Genomic DNA, 27,553 nt, shown 5'->3' on the forward strand with positions numbered 1-27,553 from the left:
GGAAGACGCTGCATGAACAACAACCAAGACACCTTCAGAACTTTGTAAAAGGACAACGTCACAGAGAGAATACAGCACTAAACCTGCAAACTCTGTTTACATCCTTCTAATAAAACTCATAGAGCTGTTCCGTGCACCAGCACGAAAAGCTACTGTACATTTACTATGTCACCTTTGCTTCAGATCTATTCTCAGTTTCAGTAACACAAAACGTGAGACTTATTTATGCGTTTATTGTGTATTCATTTGGCTCTTTGAGAAACAAATTAATGTAATTACTCATTTTTTAATTGTATTCCCTTTCCGTTACTCGTTATTTTTTGGTAATATACAATTTTATTGCATTAGCTTTACGTTTATTTTGCTTTCAGTTCAATTCTTCCATTGCATCTTACTCCTCAACACTGTGTAGAAGAGACAGTTTTCTACTGGGCACCACCGGCAAACATCTTCTTCCTGCCCTCCATGCCAGACATGGCCTCCACGTTCTTGCGCCAGTCACCCACCTCCATTGTCAGCTCCTAAAGTATCAAATCATCATATTCACGTTATTAAGTTTCGCAGTTTCATTAAGTTTCTGGATACATATGATGTGTGTTGGTTCAGCCGTACCTTCTCCTGTTTAATGTCTTCTTTCTTCACAGACTTGAGGTTGGCCCTCAGGTCCATGGAGCCCTTACTCTTGGAGCCAAACAGAGCTTGCATCATCTCATCGGCTGACACTCTCACCTTCCTCAGGGCTGGTTTCTTAAACTTCCCTCCGAGGTCCTGCACCTTCAGCTTCAGCTCATTGATCTACAGATAGTGAAAGGAACTTCTGGTGAACTTACGTCTCTTGGTAATAAACCTTTTCACTGTGTTTCGGTCAAATCTGATGCCTGATGCTGTGCAATGAGATCATACATCTCTGCCGTTCTTGATGACTTTGGACTCACAGTCGTACCGCTCCTCATCCACCGCATCAATCTGTGCATGCATCTTCCTGCAGAGTTCCTACAAAAAACATCCAGCATTGACATGGTTTGTATTCATGAGCAAGACAAGAGATTTTTCTTTCTACCCAACCAGAACTGCCCTGTTTTACCTCCTCTGTGTGAATCTCACCTGCAGGTCGTCCATGTTCAAACTACTGAGCTGCAGAGGTGGAAGCTTCTCTCCCAGGTAGCGAACCTTCTCTTCCTCACGTGCTGCCTTCTCCGCCTCCAGCTCTTCCATCGCACGAGTCAGCAGAAGAATCTGGACAGGTCAAAGTTGACAGAGATTTTAATTTTAGTCGGTTTTACGTATTATTGACAAGCTAATATGCAAAGTCATGCACGTTATGCAAGTAATTTACCTTCAGCGACAGCTTGCGTGAGGCTGAAATCTTGCATTTTGGCTGGAAACAATGCAAAATATAACATATTACACCTGAAACTCTTTCACTGTGTAACCTGGTATCTCACCATGAAAAAATAACTGCAGCTTACTAGTATTTATATAAATCCAGATATTTTCCCCAGTAAAATTACATGCTGCTTTTAAGTAACATCATAATAAAACTATAGAATTTATTTTAAATAAACTGAAGAGTATTCTCACAGATATAATTGGTCAAGATCTACATGAGAGCAATACTTTAGTATTGCTCTCATTTGTTTATGTAGATTCATAAACAAATGAGATAACCTACCTTTGCGTCTCCCTTGGCAGGTGGTGGTCTAAACTGAGGAGAAACAAGTACAACAAGCGATTTAAAAATTTGTTCAAAGCATTGATTTACTCCATTAGAAATCTATCTTGTGAAGAAGGCGAGACATGCACGGTGTAACTTACACTGTGATGGCCATGTGGAATTTGGACCAGAGGAATCAGAGATACACGAGCAAACAAGAGACATGATTATTATTCTGAGGTGAAATACTTCATCGGTTAGTAAATGATCTAGAAGATTCTGAAAACTTACTCAGTAGACATTGTTGTGCCTCTGAAAAAGAAAAAAAAAAAAAACAGGATGCTGTTAGATTTTTTTATTAAAAAAATGAAAGGATTAAAAAAATAAAAGCTGCAGCATCAAAAAACAATCACTTTAGAAGAGTGGAGATTTCTGAGTGGCTTTCAACTGCAGATGGCTTTTTATATGTCAGACCCTTAGACCAGAGCTTATCTATTGAGTAGAGTCCCTCTGCTGAATCGTCCGCTTTCAGGAAGTGAATGATGGCCTCTGAGAGCTGAGACAAAGTGAAGGAAGCACTCTGCTCTGACAATGCGTCTCGTGGTACTTTTAAACTAGGACGTGTGAGACGTCTTCTTTTTCCAGCCTCTCTAACAGCTGGCCTCATGACAACACCCAGCTCCCGGTCAGAAATCACCTGCCTGTCACCAGGATTAAAAGAAAAGCTCCGCCTGTTAACTTCTTACTGTGGGATATTATTACCACCTCTGCTGGAGAAGATGAAATCCCACAAATAGTTTAAGGATCCCAGTCTCCCAGTATTTCCCTCGTGTCATTCAGATCCTGGGCTGTGTGATCTGATCACAGAAAACACATAAAACATCCAACAATAGTCCTCACATGCTGCACAAATCTGTATTGTATTCATCTGCGTTGCCCTGAATATTAATAAAACATTTTTGTTGTCTGACAGAAACAACGAGCACAAATGCCCTTTCTGTTACTGCCCAACAGCCGTTGTGACATTGCTATATTCAATAACCTTTGTGCTATGTGTGACATCCACACAATGCTGTGCACCCGCTGAGCCATTATTAAACTTGTGGTCAGAGTTAGACTTAGACTTAGATAAACTTTATTGATCTACAAGGGAAATTGCTTGGTCACAGTAGCTTAGCTGCACTTTAAAAAAAAGAACTACAAGTAAAAGAACGATTAAATAAAATTAAATATTAGTAAAATAAAATAAAAATAGTGTAAGCAAAAAAATTACAGAATTAGCATATGAACAAATGTACAAGAAATAGAGATGGAAGAATACTATATACATATGAATGATAGTAAGGTGCAATAGTGTCCATTAACATGAATAACATGGAGTTATATGTTACAGAAAGGTGAGTTGTTGCGCAGCTGGACTGAGAATGGTATGAAAGACGCCCTGTAGCGTTCACTGTGGGAGCAGAGCTGGATCAGTCTGTTGGAGAATGAGCTCCGACGCCCCTCTATTGTCTGGTGTAGTGGATGAGATGGATTGTCCATTATTGAGAGCAGTTTGTCCAGGGTCCTCCTGTCTCTCACTGAGACAAACGTCTCCAACTCACTACCAATAACATGTCCAACTTTTAGGGTTAATTTGTCGATCCTACTTATGTCCTTTTTGCTGGTACTGCTCCCCCAGCAAACCACAGCAAAGTACAGGGCCCTCATCTACAAGGTCTTACTAAAAACCACAAATGTCCACATGGTGGTGCTAGAGGGAAGCGTCATGGTCTCAACAAATTCAATGGGTTTCTCTTTTGGGAGTTGTGAATTAATATCTGACAGCTGATCAAAAAGCATATGTATTATGTAGTATTGAAAATTCACATTATATGCTGATAATTACCATGTAGGGACCCTGGAGCTCCTGGCTAAATATTGTGTTTATTATGTTTGACATAAAGTTTTAAAAATGTTCTGTTTTGCTTCAGTTTTAGGATAACCCTTCCGTCTTGATGGGTGTTAAACTTTAAAGGGCACTCCTGTTGATCAGCCTTTACCATTCACCCATTGTTTTTATGTGCACATAGTTTTTTTCTGGGTGGAGTCCCAGCAGCAAGTTTCCAGTTCACATGACCTGTGTGAAGGTGGACTGGAGCCCAAACAAACAAGTTGGATTACCCTGAACACACGTGGCGGTTGCTAGCTTTCACTTCTAAAATGGACATGTTTATGCCTTTGTCGTATTTCAGAAAAAGATAATTATCCATCTTTATCTTTTCTTCTTTGTGTCATTTAAAGTAACTGTTACCATCCTTCAAAGGTTGGAAAGTGTTGACCTTGCTGCTGTCAGCTTCCTCTGACACACTTCATTTGTGTGGCAGTGACGATATGTTTTGTAGGAACAACAGCATGTTGTGTTTTAATATAGAATAAGGTTCAGTGTAGTCCCCAGCTGCACGGGACACCTTGTAACACACTTTTAGCACTGTATTTATACCCTCGACACTGTACTCTATCTTAGGATCAAAGCTTACCTTGTGTTCAAGCCCTGCCCTTTTGTAATTCTTGAAAGTAAAATGCAAACTTTGAAATGTGTGCATACTGTACATGTGTAACCATCTCTCTCTTCGCAGTGCCAAGGACGGCACAGGCGCTTGTCTTCATATGCATGCTGACCAAAAATACCAGCATTATTCACAGAGGTGACAAGCTATGAGTTCTGTGATTTAATTCAAACATATCCACCCGACACAAGTGTCAGTACTGACATGATAAACAGGCCTTAGCCTTTTAAAAAAGTACTTATTATACACTTAATATACAAATAGCCTAGTTTATTGTTTTATTTTGAGGTATAATTTAAATTTTATACACATGATATAATACACATATACTTACATACACCTATATACTCTCATTCATACACAGACAAAAGATCTCAGCTCCAAGCTCACTGAAACATGGACAATATACCATATATAGTTTTGGAAGATCTAGGAAGTCTATGAAGATAATCAGAAAATGAACTGATATAGCACAGTGGCAGTCAATAGCAAAATCATCTCCAGTGCTGTTTTTTCAAAATAACACATGGCTTATCTATCAAATATCTATCAAATATACCTTTATTCTACTGCCTCTGTCATCATACTTTGTTTTTGGGATTTCAGAATATTCATTGAAAATCATTGCTTTTATGTGTTCTCCTCCAGCTGGTTCTCGTAATATAGTAACCTGACAATACCATGATGTGCTGTGTAAACAATAATTGGTCATGAAACTACTGGGAAACTAGCCACACATGATGCAGTTCAACATTCGGGAAGTAATATGTTCATTCAAATAAATGTCAAATAATGCAAGATCAAGATCACTGGCTGGGGACACTATTTCTGTCTGGGACACCCACAAAATAGGTAAAGAAGTATATCCCTGGCCCTATTCAGTGAGGAAGGACAGACAGGACACACTACCCACTTTGGGGCTTTTAGTGGAATTGTTGACAGTAACAACAGGGTCCACTCTTGTTAAGACTACAGTTCAGTTGTTACTGTCAGTTGAATTTATTTGTATTTGTTACATAACACAGTTAGCCTCTTTACTTCCTCCCTTATCAGTGTCACCCATCGACTGTCACCTGGAGGATGAGCCAGTTTGTTGATAATGCGCATGCCCAAAACAAATCTTGACGCTGCCTTTAAGTGATACAGTTTTTAACTGTATGGCCGCTACTTACATAGCTACAATGCAGTGAAACTATAAAAAAGATATATAAGAAAATCTACAATCACTTTTTGGTATATGTATTTATTTTATATATCTAGCGTATATTTTTTGAACATTTATTTTTCTAATTTTTTCCAATCCTAACATCACAAGTGTAGCGTTGTTTGCGTAAAGTACAACTTTACGAGGTGTATTTGAAGGCAGCACACACTCACCGCTGAAAACTCATTCATCATGGGCTTCATCCTTATCGAGCTAGCCGTTGTCGTAAACGCGCTAACTCGGGTCATGTGAACTAATTAATACGTGTTTCCTAACGTCACTCGTGGACCGGTAGCTGTCTTTACATAGCTGTGATATCGTTTGGTGATATTTCAAACTTGAACGACAGTTTCCTGCGTGGTGTACTGGGAACTAACGTCTCGTGTTATGGGAGAAGCACGGAGGTCAGACGAACGGTGGGCTGTCAACAGTAATGTCCGAGTAAAACGAGCCCGCTGCCGCTTTGACAGCTGCCTGTTCATAGTGTAGCACTGGTAAGGATGATACGGGTTGGACTGTGAGCCACTGAGCTCATTTTACTGATACATATGTGGCGGCTTTGCAGCATGATTGTAAAAACATGGCCGATCAGGTAACTAGAGCTAAAGAGATTCTGACTGCAATGCAGTTAAGTGGCTTTTCATGCTAGCCTTGTTTGCTAGCATGGGCTAGCTAACGGTTGATAGCTGTCGCGTTCACACAGGGCACTAAAGTAGGTAACTTTGAACCGAGCTATATCAAGTTAAGCTACAGAATCTAGTTTAGCTGAGAGAAGTTAGCTTATTTGCTAGTGATCTTGTAAACAGAGGAAATGGCTCTCCACACTGTCAACAACATATGCCCACTCCTCAGTTTTCACTGTTGTAAGTGACAGCAGGGTTGATTGCAGCACCTGACAGCTGACATTCATTGTTGTTGTTAATATTTGCGTGCAGGTCTACCTAAAATCTAATCATGCCTGGAAAACTGAAGGCCAAAATTGTGGCTGGGCGCCACTTGCCTGTGATGGACAGAGCCAGTGATCTTACTGATGCTTTTGTAGAGGTAAGTGGAGATGCTTGAGCAGCATTGCTGTTTTTGATTACAACAATATCATGTATAAACACTGCTGAGTATGAGTGATAAAAAAAGGTGTTTTAAAAGATGTGTCTTGTACCTTTTTATTTCACAGGTCAAGTTTGGAAACACAACTTTCAAAACAGATGTCTGTCCCAAATCCCTCAATCCACAGTGGAACTCCGAATGGTTCAAATTTGAGGTAATTTGAGCCTCTTCTAATCATGGCAGGCAGTGGTGGATTCATCAATACAAAATGTAGATTTAGCTTCACTACTTCCAACCGTCACAAAGAAGACTTTATCTCATCTCTGCTCCTTTTTCTCTCCTGCTCCTCCTCTTCTTCTCCTGCTGTCTAGGTCGACGATGAGGACTTGCAGGATGAGCCTCTGCAGATCACAGTACTGGACCACGACACTTACAGCGCTAACGATGCCATAGGGAAGGTTTACATTGACATTGACCCGCTGCTGTGCACAGAAGCGGCTTCTGTCATCTCTGGCTGGTTTCCCATCTATGACACCATTCACGGTACAAGAAGAAACTGACCTGACCACCATAATGACAAGATTTATTTTGAAAGTTCCTCATTGTGTTTCCCTCTGTTGGCTGTTGGTCAGGTATCCGAGGGGAGATCAATGTCCTCGTCAAAGTGGAGCTCTTCAATGATTTGAACCGCTTCAGACAGTCGTCATGCGGGATCAAGTTTTTCTGCAGTATGTCTGACCTGACATTCGTTTTAAAATGCATCATAATTAATTCAGAATCATAATTACTTTGGGCACTTACTAACAAACATATGCATGTGATTTTTTTAATTTAAGGATATATAATTGTGATGTTAAGTTGATGCTTTTTTTTTAAGTCTTATGAGCAATATTACAGCCTGTGTCAGTGCCAGCAGTGTATTTGTAAACAAAGACTTCCTGCTCAAGAATATTTCAAAAAAACAGAAGAGGAAGAAGTTTTAAAGGAACATTTCCCTTTAACTTCCTCGTCTAATGTCTAATTTTGAATGGCAGCCACATCAATTCCACGGTCCTACCGGGCAGCAATGGTGCATGGATTTGTGGAGGAACTCGTTGTGAATGAAGATCCAGAGTACCAGTGGATCGACCGTATCAGAACTCCACGGGCCTCCAATGAGGCCCGTCAGAGGCTCATCTCACTTATGTCCGGTAAGAAAAATCCCATCCTCTTAACATTCGGGTGGGGAGGAAGAAGAAATGTCCCCGTTCTCCCATGCTCTTGTTAACTTTGCTGTGTGTTAATCCCTATTTAGGAGAGCTCCAGAGAAAAATAGGGCTTAAGGTACTGGAGATGGGTGGGAATGCAGTGGTTGGCTATTTGCAGTGTTTCGACCTGGAGGGGGAGTCTGGCTTGGTGGTCCGGGCCATAGGTACCGCCTGCACGCTGGACAAAATCAGTTCTGGGAGCGCCCCCAACACCAACACACACATTCACCCTAACACAGCTCCTGCTTCCAATGCCTGCAATTCCCCGTCAAAAGATGGAAAGGAGTGAGTATGAACCAACAACACAGGCATGGACAAATCCTATTTTGACATGCAAGTTTCAGTGCGAACCTAGTTTGTTAGAAGGGGGAAACATATTTTGCGTGTGCATGAGAGGGAGAGCGTGTGGGTGAAATGTACTGTATATATTAGCTTGTCTTTAGTCTAGCAGTTGCCATTGTGTGTGTCTCAGTATCTACGATTTCCCCTTTGTAGTTTGTGTGTCTGTTGTGTCTCGTGTAACGCATCATAAAACTATCAGCACACGACATAACCTGAGACACACACACATGTACAGTACACACACAGCCATCCTCAACCCCCCCCTCCTCCCTTGTCTGCTCTTTTAGACTGCTCTTGCATGGCTTTCTGCTCTGCCTCTGCATGTTCTAGTGCTGCATCTTGTAGTGAGTATCTAGCACACATTTGTTCTGCTCAGCCTCTAACAGTATGCTCCCTTTATCGTGTACGCATAGCTACAGATGACTGCATGTGTGCCTTTTGTTTGTATTTATATATATATATGTGTGTGTGTGTGTATGTGTGTGTGTGTGAGAGAGAGAGAGAGAGAGATTGTATCTATCAGGGATGTGAACGCCTTTTTGTGTTTACTTGTAAACATAAAATGTGCAAATTAAATGCGGAAAATGTTTTTGGTGAGAGATAGGATCAGGAATGAAAGGAATTATTCCCAGGTTATTCACTTTTCAGTTCAGATAGTCTCAAGTTGCTTTACAGAACTCAAACGGAAACACCAAAAAATTATTAAATTGAGGACAAGATATATGACGGGCCAGAGGAAAGATGGCGAGTCTAATTATTGTACTTTTTATACTGAAATAAAAATGTCCTTATTATTACAGGTTTTCTTATAGGTTGACAGCATTCAGCAATGATGATATTAAGAAGAATTCCATTAAAATAATAAAAAATGTTCCCTTTAACTGTTTACTCTAGACAAAAATGAACAAGAAATACAACTGGGGTTTTCGTTTTTTGACAGTTTTACATTTGGCCATATTTTAGTTTTAAATGGTAGAGCGAAGGAATAAATAAAATAAAACGACTGAAAGCGAGGTCTACAGATCACTTCCCAGGAGCCAAAGTTTACATGTTTTACAGTGACATAAAAGAAAAGGCCTTTCGTAGCCCGTTTCCTTGATTTATTGCCTGTTTAAGTTTCTGTCACTGGTTATTGTTCCAGTGACAATGGAGACTTTTTTTTTTTCATTTCATTGTTTTTTTTAAAACAAAAAAAAATCTTCCGTCATGCCAGATAGTCTGTGGATACTTGTTTGTCACCTTTTTTCCTTTTGTGTTTGCATCCCTGCTCGAAATGGAAGAGACTGAGACCTTAATGCTGGGAGCTACGCATGTTGCTTTGACATGACTTTTAAATGGAATAACTGGGCAAAAAGTGGGAGTGAAAATAAGCCCTCTTTTTGCTGTTCTTTTCCTTTTTGTCTCCCTTTTCACTCTACTGCAATGTTGTGTTGTGTTTGTACTCGTGTGCGACTCTTTCCTTCTCTCTGCCTAAATTCGGAATCGGGACGTTTCTCACTGCTTGTGTCCAAATCGTCCCTGCGTCTTCCCCCCTCTCTCTCTCTCTCTCTCTCTGTCTTTCTCTCTTTGTGCTGACTGGCCCAGGTCTCCCCTTGCCCACGGATGCCGCTCCACCCACAACAGCCCCGTGCATTCGGCCTGCAGCTCCCAGAGACTGTCCCAGAACTTCTCTGTCTCTGTTCCCACACTCATCTTCACTGGTACGCAGAGGCAGGGAAGGAAATAAGAGCAGGGATAGGACAGGGAATTTAAAATGAAACGGAAGGAGAAGAGTGATTATATTGTATTTAGAGGTTGGATGGTTTGATAGTGTAGACAGGGGCATCAAGATGAAGAATGAAGTCAGACCCTTGCTTCTTTTGTCAGAGAACTTACCAAAACGTTGATCTTAGCCCCAAATACCTCTTTGTGTTTTTCCGACGGGTTGGGCAGCCACGGTCCCAGATGTGTCATGCTGCATTTCAGAGGAAGGGCCTGTGATCTCTCTACAGTCACCTAACCTTTGCTTCACTCTACTGGGACACATGCTTCGGCTTGACATCCTTCTGTTGAATCTGACCTTTTTGTGTGTTTTTCGTTAGTTTAATTTGTGTGTCCGTGCTTTTCTGTTTTTTGTGTTTAAGTTTTGCTTTCAACGCTTGCTCTTTCTAGCCATCTGTAGCACCTCAAACACACCTCACCCAAAGCAAACAAATCACACATTAAACATCTCCACTCAATGGCAAACTTGCCGCACACCTACATATGTACAGCACGCACAGGCGCTCAGAGGGTGAGGTGACTGACGTATGTGTGTGTGTGTGTGTGTGTCATGTTCTCCTGGCAGGCCGGTATTTGGTGAGGATCTGCCCTCGTCCTCCGGCCCGCCTACCCCTTTCAGAGCCCTTCCCACCTCCTCCTCCTCTCCTCCCCCCTTCTCTCCCTCCAAGCCATGCAGCCGCCAGTCCTCATCATCAGACACAGACCTCAGTTTGACGCCAAAGACGGGTAAGAATAATTGGCCCCGCCCCCCTTCCACATTCTCATCCCTCCCTTCTCCCACATCTCATTGTGGTGCTACTATGATGGTGGTTTTATTTTATTTTTTTATTATTTATTCATTTTTTTATTTCACCTTTTTTCATTGTTGTTTAACTTTATTTTGTTGTAAATGGTATTGTGAATATTTATTTAGCCGTGCATTGATCCCTACCTGCTGTCCTCAGTGGTCTGGTGTGACTTTTTAGTTCACACATTTAAAAAAACAAAAAATAAATAAAAGCGCAAATTAAATAAAACTTTACAGTGTGAAACTGCACCAGATCGCTGAACTAGTTCTGTCCCCTGATGTTGTAGTCTTAGAAGCACTGTGTCTCAAGGGGGCTATTGTTGATCGAAGGTCACTTCTTCATTAGCAGCCATTATGGTTAATCATTGAGGAAACGGTAAGTTCGGTCAAACTCTACCCCAAGGACAACTTCAGTATATTTTAACACGGTCCCGCAATAAATGTCCATAAAGCCTGAAGAACCTTCTTAAATCAGCTCCCGACTCCTCCTGATTGGACCTGCAGTCCCCTGACTCACATCCCGCCTCCTTTCCTCTCCATTACTTTACTTTTTCATGTTTCCTCTTCGCTTGTCATCCTCTGTTCCTCTTAGTCTCCCATTCTTCTTCTCCATCTCTTTGCGATTGTATCCCCCACATCTTTTCTAACTCTGTTACATCTGTGTTAGCTAGCGTATTTCTGTTAGGGATGCACTTATTCGCATTTATTTCTCCACATTACCAACACCGCAACTTCTAGCATCTGACAATACCGAGTGACAATTTGGTACCAGTGGTCTGTTTTTCAAAGTTAAAATACCAGTAACTAATTGGGCTAACTCATTGGAATCATTTTTAAGGTAATTTGAGGCCATGGATTCTGTGTCACTAAAAGTAAGTTCTTTAATGACTGTTATGGTTGGTACCTTATCTCTTAATGTCAGTATGTGCAATTCCAGTTAAGTCAGATGTCCCAATCTGTAGTCTGGGGCATCCCTACTTTGCACTCTTAATTTCTCTGCACTTGTCTTGACTTCATCCTCCTCATCCTCCTCACGCTCTTCTCAGCCTACTCAGTTGTTGTGCTTCTGCCCGCTATCCTCATTGCTCTCAGCCTGTCCATTCTCAATATATCTGTTTTTCTCTGTGCACCCTCCATCTGTTTCTCTGCTGGATAGAGGAGCCCCAGTCAGTGAGACGCAGGCCTGGGATCTTCCTCTGCCCCAGCTCCCCCACCCTCTCCACAGACACTCTGTCCCTTCCTGGTATTGGCTCAGTGGGCTGTGGTCAAGGCTCTGCCCCCAGAGCAACCACCCCGCCCCCTCTCTCCTCCAACCGCTCAGACTCTGCCTTGCTGAGAAAGAGCGTGTCCTTCACTGAGGACCTGCTGCTGGCAGCCTCCGGTATAGTAGGACTGCTGTGTGTCATCAAGTAGCAGAATCTTGTTTGTTCAGTATATTGGGTCAACAGCAGGTGTGTTCGAACCCTGGTGTTATCAGAAACATTAACACAGCATGTGTGACATAGTTGCCCAGAGCCCATTGTGAGACAACGCTACTGTCTGAATCCCACTCTGGATTCTTCTTCCCCAGCATGTGGTTTGATGTGTTTCTCAGTGTACTTAGAAAACGGTTAGAGTAAGCTATCGATGAGGACGAATACGGTTTATTTAATATCACATGTTGTGTGCAGGGCCAGCAGTTGTTTTCTCTTGATTTGTCACGATAACCTTAATGCTTCAATGTGATGATAAACTGATAGTTTGTTTGACTTTTTAGCCCGTTGATGTGTGTGTTAAAAGTGATAAAACTGAAACAGACCTCTCCTCTATTGTCAGGGATGGGCAGTGGCAGCGCCGGTAAGGAGGCAGGGCCTCTGAAGACACTGCTCAGACAACAGACGCAGACAGCTCTCGAGCAGAGGGTATGGTGACACACTCACACTTCATACATGTATTTATTGGCTCACCTTACGTGCAGACATCTGAGACTGAAACGCACTATAAATCACAGCGAGCTAAGCATGGCTGCTTTGACAGTTAATGCTCTGACACATGTTGCACATAAGCCTCAGATGTCTGCACAAAGGTTCACACGCTTTCTGTGCAACAGCTGCATTCTTCATGAAAGGTTTCTGATTTACACTGGTGAGGTGTTTGATGGGGATGGGTCTGTTTAAGACCAAATAATGTTCCCTCTCTCTGTCCTCTTGACCACTTGTGCTACTCAGGGAGCGTCTTCCTCTGGGTTATTGTTAAACGCCAGGGTATGTCCCATCAGTGTGACACTCTTTCACTCTCCACCTTTCCCTTAACATCCTGACAACGCCGATAGCCACCGCCCAGTCTGAGTCAGCTCCTACCGACCCTCCTCTGCTGTTTGTAGATCTCGGAGGTGTGGCGCTGGCTTGAGCAACATGGCAGCGGGTCCTTGTGCGACCCAGTTTTGCATGTGTGCTCTTCACCTACCTAAAAGATCCACAGACATGTCAGGCAGAGGTTCGGAGGCTAGGAGTTGTGCTCCCTTCAAGTCTGAAGGGGTGTGTGTGACTGTGTGTGTCTTCTGGATACTCATGTTGAACGCCTCCCTCCTTTCTGATGTCTTTTCCTGAGTCTGATTTTTTATTTTATTTTTTTCCTGTGTCAACAATGCGAATGAACATACTCACCTCATCACCTCATTCTTGTCTCCTGGCTCCAAGTGGGAGGAGAAGTTTGCTTTTTGTTTTGTTTTTTTATCGAGTGCTGGACAAGGAAGAAACTAGTGATAGTCCTGCCTTAATTCTCCCCACTAAAGCCATTCATCACATACCAGTCCTGCATGGTTGGAAGCACAACGTCCCCCTGGTTTTCTGTAAAGACCACCTAGAATAAATACCAAGATGCCAAGTGGCAGGCCGTGTATTTCCAGCCCCTTTTGTGAGTGATTGCATGTATTTGCATCGCATTATTTGACTGGAGGCCGAGGACAGGCTCTCCTATTAGTGCACAGAGAGAAGCATGTAAACCAGATCCTCAACCACAAACTACTTTGTCTGTGTGTGTCCTTCACTTTCAGCTCCAAACCTAATATATGCATGTACATATGTATAGATTTGAAAGGATTGAATCGACCACTAAGTAGTGATACAAAATACGAAGGTGTCATTTAAATGATATTTCCTCAATCACTTCCAGATCTATTTGAAATGTGAGTTGTGTGTTTCTGAGTGTAGGCTGGAATGGAGCAATTGGGGGATAATAGTTGCATGGGGGTACTACGTCACTTTCAGTCCTTTGCTGCATGTTGGCATTTATTCTGATTCTGTTATCACTTAAGTCTGCATAACAGTCGGCACAGCCAAGGAAACAACAAAATCTGAAGTTTGAAGTCTGGTTTTAATATTTTTTTTCTGCTTTAAAGATTAGATTTTTCTGACTTTGCATATAATTTGTTTTATAGTGTTGTTAAATCTTCAGATGATGTCTAAGTCATATATATTTTTTGTAGTTTGCAACTAAGTTCTTATCCGTTATGCATGTTTTACGCTGGTGAATAAAACTATTAAAACTGAAAGAGGGAAAAAAAATAAAAATCCAGAATGTGCTTTTCCCATTTTGTAAGTGACCCGTTTATTTTCTATCTGCAGGAGTTCCCCTTTTTCACCTTGACTTCTTTCCCACCTGGTTTTCTGGTTCACGTTGGTGGAGTGGTCAGCGCTCGCTCTGTCAAATTACTGGACCGCATCCACAACCCCGGTGAGTTCACGCACACAAACACTCAGGAATAGTGCAGCTCGTTTCATTGTCCCGTAAAGCAATATGAGTGAGCTCCTCCATTGATCTACAGTGTCATGTGAGTGTCTGGTGCTGTGGCAACTGGCTGTTAGTCAATGCTACCCATTATCCTCCTGTGTTGCACAATTTTCTCCTGTGTGTGGTCCTGATCTGTTTGGTTGTTTGGAAAAATTACTACTTGAGTTAATCCTTAAGCAGGTGAAAGCTGTTCCTGGTCACACCTGGATAGTTTGGATAGGAAGCCATCACTTGCGTCAAGTAGTTTTATTGATAGGGGCATCTTTCACCTCGTGGTTTGGCTAAGCGGCTTTCTGTTATAATTATGATAGTTGGTGCTGATCATGTTGCTGGCTGTGTGTGTGTGTGTGTGTGTGTGTGTGTGTGTGTGTGTGTATGCCCTGGTCCCTGTGTTGTTGATTTATGTGGTGATGCCCCCTGGGGGTAAGGTGCAATGCATGGCTGCAATCTGTTGCCTGCTTTTTTTTTTGTTGTGTGGTGTTGTTGGCTGCAGGTGAGGTATATGCTTTGTCACCTTGAGTTTTCAAATTAGCTTTTTATGTCTGTTAAATGTTTTTCTCCTATACCTGTTATACGCCTTTATGTTGATGAGAGTCAGACGTCGCTCTTAGGTAATTACCCGCCTGTTGACAATGTGGAAGTAGCAGTGTCGACTCAGTAGCCTTAGAAGTTTTTCCACTTGCTCGGTTTAATGTTCCTTGACCACTGTGAGCAAAGGAAGAATTTAAGCAAAGGGAGTGCTAATGAATACGGGCTGGGTTAGTATAACCGGTTTCTTTTCAGAGTTGTTCAAGGGGATCAAAGTCTTTAAAATGATCTTGACATTAAGCAATAAATTTACAATATTCTTGTTTAATTTTGTAAAAATAACAACTTTTTAAGTACTTTTGAAAAGAGCAGAGTTAATTGTTGTCATGCCTTTCAACTTCAGAGCAGCATTAAAAGTACCCTGTGGAGATTTTGACCACAAGTTGCACGAGGAAGACATCACTGTTAATTTCATATATTAAAACCTTCACCAATAATCTTTGAGCAGGGTCTCTTCGGCCTTTGAGGATGCACACGTTGTTCTCTTAAATTCTTAATGTAAACATAATGTTTGTGTACAAGATATCTCCACAGTGCACCGTTTATTTCAAGAGTATACTAGAGTTAGATCGCTGCTACATGCACCTTTTTGTGTTTTTGTAGCTTCTCTTCTCCCTAAGTTGTTTTTTTTTTTTTTATATTTTTTGTAGCCCTTAAGGTGTTGTCTTTTCTGTTCTCCTCTTTGCCTCATCAGTCTCCCTCTCCTTTGTTTTTGTAGGCCTGAAATAGTTTGTCTTTGCATAGTGACTGTGAAGTGCTGTCTGTGTCTGCTTAGTGACTGTGGAGTGCTGCTGTTGTGCTGTGCTCGTTTGTTAGACTGTCTCTTCTTTTCTTTTTCTCTCTTTTCTGTACTAACGGTGTGTTCTGGCCCAGCCTTGGGTAACACGCGCTCATACAAACTGCTAGACTGGAATAGTGTCACTGCAGGTATTTCCCCCCTTTTACTGCTCTCACCCACAGGAGTGATGGCAGCTCAGTGAAGTTAAACTTGTGCCCTCTCAGCAAGTACCCAACACTGACACTTAACCAATATACAGCAGCCATCCTAAATATCCATACTTAAATTCAGCGTAGTTTAATGTGTCACTGAACACTCGTGAATTCAGTGAGCTGCCATCTTCCTCTCTCTAATCTGTGTGAGTGTGTGCTGAGCTGAGTTGTGCATGCTATTTGTCCCCACCCCACCCCATCCAGCCTGGCCTGGCTACCTCCCACCCAGCTCATCCTGCTGCACGGAAGAGCTGCAGCTCTTCCCTAACGTTATCCCAGCGCTGTTTCTAACGCTTCCTGAATTGACATTGTGGTCAAACCTGTCTAGACCAGAGGAGGTTTAGGAGGTTTACTCTGTGAAAAAGCCACTGACCGGGCATGTGCATCCCTAACTCACTGGGCCGTATTCATACTGAGAGAGAAAGAAGGAGTGATGGATGGATGAATGCATGAAAGGCAGATTGATTTGGTGGGTGGCAGCTTTAAAATTAAAACCGGATTGGGATGTTTGATGGGGACTGAGTTAAAGAGGTTACCTACGGAAAAGGAGACAGTACGATCATACTCACAATTCTGTAATTTAGGGACGATATTCGATGGACTCTGGTGAATGAATATGGCCCTTCTCTGCCCGTGAGCGTGCACATGCTCATGAGCGTGCACGTTGGTGAGCCTGTGCCTGTATGACATGCTGCTTCTGGTTTAAAGGAACCCACCTCGTGGGCCTGATGCCTGACCATCAGTCATTATTTGTCATCTCTTCACTTTGATCGCTCATTCTTTTCGCCTCATTCATTCCTCCCCGTCTCACCCAGCAGTTGAGTTTCTCTGTCTTTCTGGGGCCCCGCTCCATCAGCATGTTGCCCTCACAGGGAGTCATGGGGTGCGGCTCAATACTCTAATGTCGCTTCACGTACGGCCTCTTTGTTCAGCAACCTAGAACTACTATATGAGTGACATTAAACCCTCAGCTTGCAATAATAAGGCTCTGCTAACACAGAGGTGTGTGGAGCAAAGCCTCATGAGACTATTGAAACACACCCATGGTTTAGCCTAAATATGATGAAGGCTCAATCCCTTTGAATTTAATATCTTTGTCAGGGATAGAAGCACCTTTTTCACCTTACACCCCAGACACAGTGTCTTCTCTTTTACCACCAAAGCCAAATTATGTAAAGGCTGGTGACTGTATATCTCCCCCGTGTCCTTTCTGTTAGTTCTGCTGACAGAAAGGAGACACGGAAAAGAGGTTTTAGTGCAGTTAAGGAACGATGCCAAGAACACACGACAACTAATCTAACCATTGACTTTGCCTTCATCATCATCCTCATATTCTCATCAAGCATTCCCAGTGTCACTTTGTTTTACAAACTGATAATTGGTTTTGGCTTGCTTTGATTCACCATTTAACCCATAAGTAATCAGAAGATACAAACTGTACTGTTTGGTGTCTGTTTGTTTTCTGGTAAGTTAAAGCAGTCAGAATAGATACCACATTAGGTACAGGCTAATTCCCTGTCATTGTGTTTGACATTTTGGTCACTCTTATTTTTAAATTTAACCATGTTTAGTGTTACCTCATTGGTTGCTAGACGTCAGTGAGTTTTTGACAGCTAACTCTGCCAATTTAGAAATGTTTTGCGAAAGCTGTTTGACTCAGAACTTTGTGTTTTGCAGATGAACCAGAGACTCGTGATGCGTGGTGGGAAGAGATTCGCCAGGAGATCAAATCTCATGCCAAAGCTCTCGGTTGCCATGCTGTTATAGGCTACAGTGAGAGCACAAGCATTTGGTATGGAGTACATATGCGTTTTATCCTCTGTTTGTTATTTTTTTTTTTATCTTCTATTTGTCTCAAACACGCTAGATATCATGTTATGTTCTCATTCCCCTCGGTTTGATTTTTCTCCTTATCTCACAACTCTCCTCGTTACAGTGAGGAGGTGTGTATTTTGTCAGCATCAGGCACAGCAGCCATCCTGAATCCTCGGTACATGCGTGAAGGCTGTCTAGACATGGGAAGCACCGACCACAGGTTGTCTTTATGTGCCTGATTTAAATATTGATTATTTTCTGTGTAAAGTCTTGTATTAAGACTAAGCTGTGGATGCAGATCTCATATGATTTGTGTTGTTCGATAGGTTTGAGGAGCCGTCTCCCCCAAGCTGTGGTTTCTGTCACATCCCGTATGACGAGCTCAACATGCCATTTCCTGCCCAGCTCACCTACTGTTACCACTGCAGAAGACAAAAGGTCTCAAATACAGTACATTTATATATTTTTTAACAAAGATAAAAGTGATTTTCCAGTGTAAAAATGTTGGTTATGAAAAATATGAATTAACTATGTTTTTTTTCCCCAAGGTTCCTGATGTGCTATTCACTACAATTGACTTGCCACCAGAAGCAGCTGTCACAGGGAAGGGCTGCCTCATCCAGGCCAGGTAACACTCCTCACAAGCCCCCAAACTCTTCTCAGTGTTGGCATGCAATTGGATAGTCCTACAATCCATCAGAGCCAGTTTGATTTCAACTCCACGGCACTCAGATGATGTGTATGACTACGTCGCTGTTACTCTGCTGCCTGTCACCACATAAAGCCCACGCAAACAATTCAATTGGTCTGGCAGATCTTTGCGAATAGTAAGCTCCAGACTAACTCTCCACCACAAGAATTTTGTTCAAGTTCAGACGGGCTTCCAGGCTAGTATATGTCATCTGTTATGCTAAGTGCTTTCCAAGGTTTTAAATATAAATGCATGTCTGTTACATTCAAGCCCTCTCCAGACAAGCACACACAATGCTGATTAGGCGCCAGGTAAATCTCTTTGTATTTTGCCAACATTCATTACGTCAACCAGCAGTGATTGTTGTCAAGGGCAGGAGAAGCCTACTGCAGCTAGGAGGACGATGTGCAGTGATGTGCTCACAAATGAAGGGGAAAAATAATACAAACTAATCATTGTGAATGCAAATATTGCTGGTATTAAAAAAATACTTAAATCGCAGGTGTTGAATGTAAACATACTGTATGTGAACATGAAATTTCCACAGGGCACTTTTTAACGCCGATGCTTATTGTCTTCTAGACTCTGTCGCCTGAAGAAGAAAGCCCAGGGAGAAGTGAACGCGACTGCCATCTCCAACCTGCTTCCTTTCATGGAGTATGAGCTGCACACTCAGCTGATGAATAAACTGAAGCTGCGGAGCATGAACGCCCTGTTTGGCCTGCACATACAGATCAGTGTTGGCGAGAACATGCTCCTGGGTCTAGCTGTAGGTCAACATTTTAAGCTAACAAGCCATACATTTGTGTGGTACCAGTCAGTCCATTAAATGTGTGTGTGTGTTCAGTCTGCGACAGGGGTGTACCTGACAGCCCTGCCGGCACCAGGCAGCATCCAGATTGCGGGAAAGACGCCCGGCGACCTGAGCAATGAGCACCATATCTTGACCATCCAGAAAAGGATCAATGACACTATAGCCAAGAACAAAGCGCTCTATCAAATCAACCCTCCGGTGAGATAGACATCATTTGTTTGTGAAGTAAATGAATATACGGAAAGATGAGCTGTTTGATAACATCTCCAAAGCTCCATTGTTACGCCAACTTTTCACTTTTCAAAGTGGATTTCTAAACTGTTTCAACGGAGCAGAAATTGAGACCAAGGCATAGTTGATGTGAAACTGGTTTCAGATTGCGGTGTTCAGATGTGTTACCCTTACCCTGATACATTTCCCATTATTATTCATCTATCTTTGGTTGCGCTCATCTTTATACAGAAAACATGACGAGAAGTAAGAACAGGATATTCACTAAATGTATTCTTTGTATTTGGAAGGCCCATAAGAATATTAATATCTACAGATTATGGCCTTGAAGACTTGTGCTTCTGTGTCATATTCAAATAATTTATACCAAGTATTTTGGCCTCATTTTTGATTGTTAAAAACATGTAATTATACATAATATACACCCCAGACCCTACGTATTTGGACACTTACAGAATTTTCTATTTGTCAGGTTCTGTGTATTGGATGCAACATTAAAGGCCAAGTCACAGAGTAAATTGAGAGTTTAAAATGACACAGTCACTTAAAGAAGTAAAAGGGCGACTTTGCAAGGGAGAATTATAATAATAAGGTTCAAAACGATATACAAAGGTATTTATTTTGCAGTCGGCTGTAAAGTACAAAATGTTAGGACATACGGGAGAGGTAGCAAATGGGGCAGAGCACGTTAGACTGAGGAGCACCTCTGGTCATGTTTTGGAAGACACGGGAAAGAAAAGCAAGTGAAGAATGTTTTCCTGGACGTAGGGACAGGCTCCAGTTTGTAAAAACACAAATTTAAGAGTGGAGTTGTGTAACATAGTTTTATCGACTCTAGAAGCAAAAAACTAATTTGTCAAAAAGATTTTAAGAGGACAAGTGTGAGGAGGAATGGAGCAGGTCATAAACCAAAGCACGCCTATCAAACATTATACTAAATAAGATTTTTGTTCTGTTTTATGCATGCAACAAGGCCATATATCCCACTGAGTTCTTACTGATGTAAACCATCTCAAATTAAAGATGAGACTTGGCACTGTAATGCACCATCCGTTATGTGTGTGTTGAAGCACAGAGCCTGAAGAACGACAAAACACGTGAATGTCCAAATACTTCAAGTCTGAACTGTATAATCTGTTTTGTGAATCATGATAAACTTACCCCTCTTGTCTCTCTCTGATTATTAAAGAAATTATTTGCCCTGGACCCTGAGGTGTTCTGCGGCATAAACATGGTACTGAGCATGCCAACTTTTAGCTGTGAGACACAGCAAAGCATGACAAATATTTCACTCTATTAATTGCAGTAATGCACCACCTTTGCAGTAACAGAATAACAGGTTCTTAAACGGGGACTTTTGGGGGCAGGACATTGTGTAACCCACACCAGAGTCACATATCGAGACAACTCCTCACAAACTCATTGAATCAGTGTTAACATATTTTCATTATGAGCATCAACCCAGACCAGTCACACTCTCACCTGTGTGTTTTTATGGCGTGTAGGTGTGTGTTTGTGCCACTTTTTACTTTTTCCAGATTCATACTCAAATTAACACCAGTCATTTTTATGCCAACTGGGTGAGTGTGAGCATGTGGAGTGTTACTAACTTATAGTTGTACATTGACAGACGTGAGGTGCAGATGTGGGCTTCTGTGATGTTACGGTTTTCACCTTGACATCCCGTCTGCTTGGATGTCATGTCTCTGTGTTTGCAGGAGCTGACTGAGGAAGGGGTGGGTTCTCCGATCCCTGAGCCTAGGCAACGATCCAGACTCTTTCGCTCCCACTCGGAAAGCTCAGACGAGCTGTCAGAACTGGATCTGTCCCACGGGAAAAAGGATGCATTTGTCCTGGAGGTGTGTGTCTGTACAAATCAGTACACTTGTATGCAGTTGTTTCTATAGCAAATTCTAACTACATCTATTCTTTGCCGTAGATTGACGACACTGATGCTGTGGAAGACATTCATTCCCTCCTGACTGATGCATCTCCACCATCAGGTACTGTATGTGCCATACGCTGGCCGTTTAAACACAAGACTATGCACTGCACACGCTCAGTCAGTTATCTACTGATTGGCTCAAATGTCATTGTTTCGCTCTTTGCGTTCCTGCTTCAATTTCTTCTTCCGCATCTTCAGGTTTCTACAGTTGCAATACTGAGATCATGCCTGGGATTTATAACTGGACTTCAGCAATACAGGTGCATTTTGAACTTAATTATAACAATTTTGTCATTAACATAAATTTAGAAAATGAGTCCCTCTTATGTCTTTTTGTTTATGCTATGTCACTGTTTGACATCTTTTCCAGATGTTCACATCCGTGAGGGTCTTCAGGTTGAGCAATGCCACTCTCACTAATCAAGGCTTAAATAAGATCTTCACCGACCTTTGTGAGAATCTGCTGAAGGTATTAACCTTTATTGATGCCATGCTTGTTATCTGTAATGTGTATGTTTCACACTCCAGTGTTACTTGATGTCATTATGTTTTGAATAGTGTGTTTAAAATCTACGATCATGTTTGTTCCAGAGTTTTTACTTCAAGTTGCGGTCTATGATCCCCTGCTGCCTTTGTCATCTCAACTTCACTGTAGCAGTGCCAGAAGAAGACCTCATACAGGTGAGAAGTTCAAGGCCATCCCTGTTTTACCAAAGTGCGTACATAACGAGAAGATTTGAAATCGTAATTTTTTCACTCTCTGTCTCCTTGTCAGGTGGCAGTGACGGCCGTTTCCATGACTTTTGACAAAGACCAGACTCAAGAAAAGCCAGCAGAGAAGTCCATCACCAAAGGTCTGTCTGGTTAAAAGATGTTTTGGTCCAACTGAATCAAATTAAACCCAGCACTCTGTAGCAAACTATGTTTGCATTTTAGTCCAATAGGTGGCCCAACTTCAGAGTACTGAATGCAATGAATTTCCTTTCCGAGTTGAGCCTTCAAGCATTTGATGAAATTCATCAGATTTCCATGCTGATGTTAAAAGTTGAACCACTTATTTTCCATTCGGATTTCAAGGGTTTAGTACATTTCATGAGGACATTTTGTCATGATTTCTATTTGGATCTCACAGTCATCTAGTTCTCACTGTAAAGTGATACTGGCTGGAGCTTCATTCACAAACAAGAACTGAAACCCGTTCTCTGTTGGTTAAAAGTACTCTGTGTCTGAGTGGATCTAGCTGTTGATGGACTTAAGAACGACTAATATCAGTATTCAGAAAGCTGTGAAAATACATGCAGACACATTTGTTTACAAATTGTATTTTGTTTGGAACCAGTCACCAAGGTGTTGATGATTTTGTGTGCATATTTTGTTTCAGGGGGGAGTGAGACTGAAGAGCAGCTGCAGTTTCCCATGGAGTTGTGCGCAGACTCATCATCTGTGAACACTCAGCCGTCTTCCAAAACCTCAGGTACCCTTTAAGCATTTTTTAAGTTGCTCCCCGAGCTCCTCCTCCGCCCTGCTTCACTAACAAGCATTGCCCATCTCCTCCACTAACACCTCAGGTACAGTCTCTTTATTCACCCCAGCTGCAAAGCTCTGCCAAAACCAGCTGGTTATGGTTCGTTCGGCAGGTAAATGAATAGCGATGTGTAGCTGCCCAGTGTGTTCTGTTTTGCTGTGGACTTAGATGACAGTATAACGTTGTGTAGATGAGTTGTCATACTCATAAAAGCAGCGTGGCTTTCCCTCCATTCACATTAAAAGAACATGGTAACAGATCGCCCTGCCAAGGGCAAGGTTTGGATGTGCATTGGATGGAGAGTTAGAGTTGGGATGATGGTTGAAGCTAAATAACACATGCTGAGCTATCCTTGTGGGCAGAGCAAGGGCCTGATGCTGAACTCGTCTCGCGTTCTGCAAGCACAAAGGTAGACGATGATGTTTGTGTATGTGTGTGACAGGTATTCCAGAGAGTACAGTCTCATCCAGAGGTAAGCCCCCTTCTTGACCACTATCACCCCCTGCCCCACCTCCCGGCTACTGAAACTACTACACTACCCTGTTTTTACTTTTCGTCCTTTTGTCTGGACAGAGTTATCCTGCACCGCTCCCAAACCTCATCCATTTTTGTTCTTTTCTGTTCTTCTGTTCGTTTGTTTTTTGTGTCCTGTTTTCTTTTCTTTTCTTGTTGTCGTTGTTGTTGTTGTTGTTGCGTTTGTTCGGTTGTGGGCTATGCGTGTGTGTGTGTGCGCGCGTGTTTGTGTGTGTGTGTGTGTGTGTGTGTGTTTTCTCCAGCTGCCTCCGTTGATTACGGTTCCTTTGCAGACAGATGCAGCACCTGGCTAGAGCTGCTTAGGCTGAAAGCTCACACCATAAGACGAGGATCAGTTAAGACAAGTAGGAGGACACAGTCTCTAGCACACTCTGGTGATCATCATACCCACAAATGCAGAACACAGTGTCACAAGAAATCACACGGACACACATACACTCACACACCCCTCCATGCATGCCGCTGGGGGGCGGAGCATTGCAAATCAAGCACTGGCTTTTTGGCTAGAGTGTGAAAGTTGAAGCCCCGCCCCTCAGAGGGATCCACAACCGGCATCTTGGCTTTAAAATGCCTGTAGCCATGGTAACCATGATGACAAATTAAAAGAGTTTTTATGCATTCAGTGTGCAGCATTTTTCCTTAAGGCACTGTGTAGGTCTGTATGGTCTGGAGGAGTCATTTTTATTTTACTTTGCATTAAAGACTCTAAGTTGAGAAAACATGATTTGAGGACATACAGTGTGAATGCTAAAACATTTCATGTCTGAATTGTGTTGCGAAACAATCATGGTGGGGCGGGGAGGGGCAATGCTTTTCTGCAAGAGCTGGTATGATTTTCAGTCCTGTGCACAGTAAGTCAACTGCAGTCTAATGTGTGGCTCTGAAGGTTCCTGGTTTGATGGATGTAGGCCACATCAGGTAAATTTGCAGTAAGACAATGGAGCATCTTTCACACTCTGGCTTGTATACACGTGCCCAGCTCAGCACAAAGCTGTTTCTGTCTGTCTCCATGTCTCAAACCCTCTCTCACAAACAAGTAGCAGTATTCTCTCATGTACTTCACTGTACATTTTGTATTCACACGTAAACAGCTGTGCCCAGGTCTGTCTGTCTGTCTGCAGACATTGTGTAACTGTCTGTTCGGCTCAACTGCATGACACGCATGGCAGTGCACGCTTTTCAACTGATTGTCTTGGCACCACACATACAACACACACCACTGCATGTCAAGAAACACATACTGTATATATTATCTAGCACACACAAGAAACTTGTAGCACATGTACTGTAGGTGCACACGAGTTACTCATGTGCTAACAGCATTGCATTTTTTTGCACGCACATTCCACATTGACATCTCTTTCTGCTTCTGCAACGTTCATATCAGCTTTTGAGTTTTCCACTATTTTTGAGTGTCTTCTGGTATCTCCATTCCCTTTTTGTCTTTTTCCCCCCCTCCCCTCTTTTTGTCTCCCTCTTCCACCTCTTCCCGCTCTCTCTGAACCTGCAGTCTCATCTCTGGACCGCAGCAGTCCGGTGCCTGAGGCACGTTCCCGATCGCTGCGCTCCAGCCGCTCATTCGGAGGCAGTTCGGTAACCGTGGTGAAGATGACGCCGCTCTCCTTCCTCCCTGGGACGCGCATCATTAAATACCTTGGAATCATCAACATGTTTTTTATCAGGGAGACGACATCATTACGGGAGGTAATGGGCGACATAAGCATAGAAAGTTGTTGTGGTTTGCCCCCAGGATCATCTGGATTACATGAAACGTGTGTGTTTTCTCCTCTGCAGGAAGGTGGTGTTAGTGGCTTCCTCCATTCATTCATAGCAGAGGTGTTTGCGATGGTTCGAGCCCATGTAGCAGCCCTGGGCGGCAATGCAGTTGTGTCCTACAGCATGAAAGAGTGCATGCTCATGGAAAATCCAAACAAGAACCAGGTACTGACACTCATTTCAAATATGTACCTCCATGCTTGAAAGTATACTTTTTTGTTTTGTTTTGTTGGTTTAATCTTGTGTATTTTTTCCTCTTTTAGGCGCAGTGTCTGATTAACGTGAGTGGCGATGCAGTTATCTGCGTCAGGGAAAACGACTTGGAGCCTGCGGCCTCGACGACAAGTATCGGACAGACCTGTTGTAGCAGCACCGATGTGGCTACATGACAATGAAACGGACAATGATTCTGTCTGCGGGAAGAACAATCTGAGTGAACACACTCTCTGAGTCTAGCCGTCCAAATCTCATCATTTACGTTTGCCTTAAAACTCTGTAAAAGATCCAAAGGTTTGGACACGGGTGATAAAGATCCATTACTCGTGCACTCAGAAACATACAGTCTGTATAAATATAGAAGTGCAGGATGTTCCTCTTTATGTTTTTTCAGTTTTTAAAGAGAGCATTTGTGCAGGGCATAACAATGTGGATCTGAGAATTAGATGATCTTGGAGTATTTCAATACTTTCTGCTTCAAACTGGCCAAAGCAGCTAACTTTTCATTTGTATTACAGCCGTCCAGTATATTGGCCATATCCTTGTGTTGGCGTGAGTAACACTTGAGGCAGCTATGACTAATATGTCCATCCGCTGATTTCAGACGTCGTTGGATGGCTGTCCTAAAAGGGACTCACTTGTGTACAATCTGGTGATTTTAAATGCAGTCAAATTCTTGCTCACTGTTTCGAGTAAATGCAGATTAAAGGCCCATCTGTTCAGATTCAAGTGGCCAGATTATGTGTCAGGCACAGCGAGTATTTCAATTTCAACAGGCTGGTGCTTTTCCTCAGAATAGAAAATTGAAGCAAGATTCCAAACAAGCCTGCGATCTATTTTGTTATTTCATTGGTGTCCAGTTTTATATCTCTCTTTATGCCTAATTTAGATTTTATATTGATTCTGTTGAGGAATCGAGTTATTGTTAGAGTATTGCTCAGAAGCTGTAAACCACAGAAGCAAGTGTCAAATAATGGTGTACACGATTAGACTTGTTTTTATTTCTGGGAGTGACTCAAGTTACATCTGATGCGAAAAAAGAGGCCACGATTACAGCCATAAGATGCACATATTTTTGTAGAGTGACAATATTCCCTGTAGAACTTCTATTCTCACATATTCCAGTGACTATTAAATCAAAACTATTAGATTGTATTGTTTTGTTGTGAAATAGATTTAACCAAGCGCATAATAGGTATGCTTTTTATTAAATTACATCTGGAGTGAGTGGGAAAATGGTGATGGGTACAAATGGATATAAGTGAAATCAAGAGGCTCATTGAAATAAAGTCTTTGAGGTGGTTTTGAATTTATTACACCTCTATAATTAAAGCACCTCTTGCTTCCCTTGCAGCTCTAGGATTTCATCCTCTCCTTGATGCATCTGCCTGTGTCATATTTCACACACCTTTGCTGAGCTTCATCGCTGTTGCTTTGGCCCTCATGCTAATAGTCTCGCTGTTGATCTAACCTTCTCTGACCTTCATGTCCAGCTCTGGAAAAAAGCATCTTCTAGTTGTTGTTGCCACCCGAAACTAAACTGGAAATGTTCTCTAAAATCAGACTGCAGTATTTTTGTAACGTAAAATTTATTAATCCGACTACTCCCATTCGTGCGATTATTTTAAGTCGCTGTGTCAGAGAATTAGTGGTACCATAATCTGTGTGGTCGGCAGTTTGTGATCAGTTTCCTATATTTGTGTCTAAAACTTGAATGTACATACAGTCTGTGGATGCTTCGGCTTTTTGACTAGCAGCATGCAGATCCACTTTTTATTGCCATGAATCTGTATGCTTGCCTGGTAAGTCTTGCACAATAAACTCAAGTCAAGCTTCACCTGTCTGTCATCCTTCACAATACATGTTTACGCCATCTCTTCTTAATAAAATACTTGTAAATGCTATGACCTTGCTGCTTTATTATAACCACAACTTAAAACATACAGTAATGATTGCGTTTGTTTGATTGTTTTTTTTGTTTAATAAAACAAGGAAAATTAAATTTTGTCAAACTATGTGTGCAACCAGTCAGAAATACAATAATATTAAATTTATAACGCAAAACAGAA

The 27,553-nt window shown here is 42.1% G+C and overlaps 2 protein-coding genes across 4 annotated transcripts; one reads left to right on the forward strand and one right to left on the reverse strand.

Moving 5' to 3' along the window:
- Positions 1-165: 165 nt before the first annotated feature.
- On the reverse strand, positions 166-1,830 carry tnni1c (troponin I, skeletal, slow c; the record flags this gene model as incomplete). Its single annotated transcript, XM_084555976.1, has 7 exons — positions 166-521; positions 613-795; positions 904-993; positions 1,105-1,236; positions 1,337-1,378; positions 1,673-1,705; positions 1,816-1,830. Coding segments are annotated over 7 exons (591 nt in total), but the record flags the coding sequence as incomplete, so codon positions are not given.
- Positions 1,831-5,443: 3,613 nt separating this feature from the next.
- On the forward strand, positions 5,444-27,321 carry c2cd5 (C2 calcium dependent domain containing 5). 3 transcript variants are annotated; one of them, XM_084555752.1, is made up of 29 exons: positions 5,444-5,901; positions 6,343-6,451; positions 6,579-6,665; positions 6,823-6,994; positions 7,084-7,179; positions 7,486-7,641; positions 7,746-7,983; positions 10,367-10,527; positions 12,404-12,489; positions 14,194-14,302; positions 17,615-17,729; positions 17,874-17,972; positions 18,079-18,190; positions 18,301-18,380; positions 19,026-19,212; positions 19,291-19,455; positions 20,678-20,722; positions 21,207-21,347; positions 21,428-21,491; positions 21,632-21,693; positions 21,804-21,902; positions 22,025-22,114; positions 22,209-22,287; positions 22,815-22,907; positions 23,401-23,430; positions 23,735-23,866; positions 25,003-25,196; positions 25,287-25,433; positions 25,532-27,321. In XM_084555752.1, exons 2-29 carry the CDS (start codon positions 6,362-6,364, stop codon positions 25,655-25,657), a joined length of 3,255 nt encoding a protein of 1,084 aa, XP_084411878.1. In that variant the 5' UTR covers positions 5,444-5,901; positions 6,343-6,361; the 3' UTR covers positions 25,658-27,321. The 3 variants fall into 3 exon arrangements, with proteins under 3 accessions (XP_084411878.1, XP_084411879.1, XP_084411880.1); XM_084555753.1 differs by having other exon boundaries at positions 5,445-5,901; positions 23,735-23,836; XM_084555754.1 differs by lacking the exon at positions 20,678-20,722 and having other exon boundaries at positions 5,445-5,901.
- Positions 27,322-27,553: the final 232 nt, after the last annotated feature.

The sequence above is a fragment of the Chelon labrosus genome, assembly GCF_963514085.1.
Source record: "Chelon labrosus genome assembly, chromosome: 11".
NCBI classification, from domain to species: Eukaryota; Metazoa; Chordata; class Actinopteri; order Mugiliformes; family Mugilidae; genus Chelon; species Chelon labrosus.